Source organism: Heterodontus francisci, chromosome 13, assembly GCF_036365525.1.
Source record: "Heterodontus francisci isolate sHetFra1 chromosome 13, sHetFra1.hap1, whole genome shotgun sequence".
Taxonomy (NCBI): domain Eukaryota; kingdom Metazoa; phylum Chordata; class Chondrichthyes; order Heterodontiformes; family Heterodontidae; genus Heterodontus; species Heterodontus francisci.
This window is the reverse complement of record NC_090383.1, coordinates 37,293,099-37,296,892: the sequence shown is the minus strand read 5'-3', so window position 1 is coordinate 37,296,892 and position 3,794 is coordinate 37,293,099. Positions and strand designations below refer to the sequence as shown.

Sequence of the window (3,794 nt, the reverse complement as noted above, 5' to 3'; positions counted from 1 at the left end):
CGTTGTATTCTAACCCAAAATACACCAGCGGCTGAATCTGAACCAGTTCAGAGGAAAACACTCCAAGAACCCAAAGAAAATATTTGACTTGTGTCGAGATCTACAAACGCTATGCAAACTGGCATATAAATGAAAAAGAACTTGATGGACCCTGGATATTGTCAGCATTTAAGATGAAGATTACAGATGAAGTATATTCACCCGGAAGTGGCAATTAATCTTTATTTAGATTATTTAATAAAAACTGTGTTGAACAGTTGAAAGGCGAAAGTCAGTCGAACAATTGTTCTCAAGTGAGATGAAAGTGAATGGCCCAGCAAGGATTAATTTGAGCATGAAGAAGTTTACATATTAAAGCAGTTGCACGGTGTTCAGGCTGTCGCGCCACTCTGCAGCAGAGCGGGTAACCGAAGTGTTTGGGAGTACCTGCCGTTCGCCTTTTCTTCTTGCAGACAGTATGTGCTGCACACGAACGATTCTGAACACGGCCACTTGATTCAGTCACTCTGATGCAGACTCTCACTTGCTCGCTGCCAATAAGTGGCACCGTGCAATTTTGTCCACAAGACATCTTAGCGTAACTGTCACTGAATATTGGGAAGTAATGCACGTGCGTATCCATCCCAAGAGGCGCGGTTTATTGTTCTCATCGATTTTGTGATTCCCAATCTGGGGAATGATGAACCAATCAACCGGGTGTCTGGAACAAAACAGCGTTGATTTGCAAACCCATTCGAAGAACATAAACTGCAGCACAAAATTAGACACTCCTGGTGGGGGTGGCATTTCAGCATTGGGCATTTCTGTCTCGGTTTTCCTATGCCTCATAACCCTGGCGACTGTATTGTCCAACGGGTTTGTAATTGCCACAATCTACCAAGCCAGGAAGCTGCACACTCCTGCCAATATCCTGATCGCCTCCCTGGCGGTCACTGATCTCCTGGTCTCTATATTAGTGATGCCTATAAGCATTGTCTATACTGTCAGCGGGACCTGGAATTTAGGGCAGATAGTTTGTGATATCTGGTTGTCCTCAGACATCACCTGTTGCACCGCCTCAATCCTCCATTTATGTGTGATCGCTTTGGACAGATACTGGGCCATCACAGATGCCGTTGAGTACTCGACTAAGAGAACCCCGGAGAGAGCCGCTGGGATGATAGTCACCGTTTGGGTGATCTCCATTTGTATTTCCATCCCACCTTTATTCTGGAGACAAGCCAAAGCAGGAGAGCTGATGCACTGCATGGTCAACACCGACCAAATCTTCTACACCATATACTCAACTTTCGGAGCCTTCTACATCCCCACGTTGCTGCTAATCGCTCTGTATGGGAGAATCTACGTGGAGGCGAGGTCCAGAATCCTGAAACAGACACCAAAGAAGACAGGCAAGAGGCTGACCACCGCTCAACTGGTCAACGACTCTCCGGGATCATCTTCACTTTCTTCGGTAAACTCTCGGGCTAACGAGCCTTCCAGCGACTCCGGTTCTCCTGTTTATTTAAACTACGTCAAAGTCAAAGTTTCTGATGCTCTGTTGGAACGGAAGCGGATCTCGGCGGCCAGGGAGAGGAAGGCGACGAAAACTTTAGGGATAATCTTAGGGGCCTTCATTGTGTGCTGGCTGCCCTTCTTCATCATCACCCTGGTGCTGCCCATCTGCAAGGAAGCTTGCTGGTTCCATCATGCCATCTTTGACTTCTTCAATTGGTTGGGATATCTAAATTCACTCATCAATCCTATCATATACACCATGTCCAACGAAGACTTCAAGCAGGCTTTCCAGAAACTGATACGGTTTAGATGACTGCATCATGAGCCAGTCTCACAATTGTGCAAGATCACTGAAACGCCAGCCCTTTTAGCCGATCTTTCTCTACGCTGTATTTTATTTTAAACGGTATCGAAAGTTAAGGTTATATGACAGCGCTTCACGCACATGTCAGCAAGCACACCAGGTATTTGGAGCATTTGGTTTCGCACTTTATTCGAAAATATACGTACGCATAGCATTGTCAGGGAATAAGCTAGACGTACCTGCTGCGTTAATCTAGTGGTAAATTGGACGAATGCACTGTACTTTTTATTGATCTAAGACAGATTCTTGTAATCTAAAGTATCTAATATATTTGTAGTTAAACGTTAAGGAGCGATCTTTATGCTGTGGGCTTGCTATGGCCTTTCTGCATAACATTCTGCATAAAATCGTTCTGAATTTATTTATGATCATTAGATGGTGAGATATCTAGGAAATTCCATATTTGAAGTCTGTGGCACATTGGACTAATGTTAAAGCACATTTCTGGAAATGACCATCGGTAGACACCGCAGCATTAAACTGATGCATTTCAAATAGCTTTGGCCGACTCTGAGATTGCGCCTTTTCAAAGCTTAGCCTGTTTTAAACTGAAGTTTTTGTTGTTTGAAAATGAAGCATAAGAAGGCTAACAAAAAGGATGCTGCAGCATTTCTCCGTTTATATTGCTTTGATCCCATATGCCAATTGAGTATTTTGAAAGTATTCTGCATTTAAAACGCACATTACTGAATGTCAGTACATGACAAAACCTCGATACAAAACAAGCTTTAATAAGTAACCTATAATCTCTACGTGTTGTTGCTACTTGGTTACCTGTAGTTTGAAATCACGGAAAACCGGATCTCGGTCCAACCATAGAAATCGTTATCTTTCCAACATGGTGTTTGTGCTATCTTAAATACTTATTTTAATTGTATTATTGCAGGTTAGTACTGACAGTACAAATAAAGCAATGGGTTTATGACAAATAAAACAATGGCTGTTGATACATGAACATGGAAGGTGCATTTTTGCTAATTCTTGTTTTTGCTTCTGATGATTGAAGATTGATAAATAATATTTAAAAAGACCAAGACAAATCGTTCATAAACGTTTTCAGATGGTGAACAGAACCCTAGATAAATCCATTTAAATAAATAACAGACTTTTATCTTCTCTCCAGTTCTCTTCAATCAACCCAAGAAAGCTCTATTTTTTTACACCTAGAACCTTTGGGATAAAATATACAAGAACAGATGAAATAGTCAAATTGGAGGAAAGGACATTGTGTGGATATTTGTTCTTGAAGGATTACAACATAAAAAAATGAAAGGGTATATACTTTGTAGAGGAAACTTACATTACCATGAATATTGTAATACAATTATTGCTTTTTAATTATGCTAAGCATTTTAGCGTAAAGAACTGGGTTATATGCAACATACAGAAAATGTGAATTCACTTTAAAACTGTCTATACAAAATTATCTTTATGTAGATTGCCTAACAAATATGAGACTGCAATGTTCTGCATGTAAACAAGGGACTGGAGCTACTTAATAAATACGGAGAAAGCAAACTTTAATTTGATTCATTACTGAACACCAGATTCTAATATGATTACAGTTTGTCAGGTAAAAGGTTCAGTTTCGTGGTGACAAATGATATCTGGTGTGCTGCTGCATTACTTTGAAAAGGCACGAGGATCATGTGCTAGGGTTCTGTCTTGGTGATGGGGTACTTGACCACAGGCAAAAGCGCTGGCGAGAGCCCTGCATCACCTCATCTGGGGAAGGCCTGCTGAATCAAGTGCCCATTGGGTACTCAAGTGCATGGCGGTGATGTAAGTCCCACCTGCTGAGAGCTGTTGGCCAATCAGAGGTCGCCAGCTCTTTCACTGAGCAGCATCACCACAGAGGCGGTGGCTGCCGCTGGTAGAGCACCCACCTGAGGCCCCGGAACCAGGCCAGAGGTAAGTCTTAGTTGTAGGAGTT

General features: G+C 42.0%; 1 protein-coding gene across 1 annotated transcript; it reads left to right on the top strand.

Annotated features, from left to right (window-relative positions):
* The first annotated feature begins 676 nt into the window (after positions 1–676).
* LOC137376776 (5-hydroxytryptamine receptor 1B-like) lies at positions 677–1,810 on the top strand. Its single transcript, XM_068045784.1, has one exon. It carries the CDS (start codon positions 677–679, stop codon positions 1,808–1,810), a length of 1,134 nt encoding a protein of 377 aa, XP_067901885.1.
* The last annotated feature ends 1,984 nt before the right edge of the window (positions 1,811–3,794 follow it).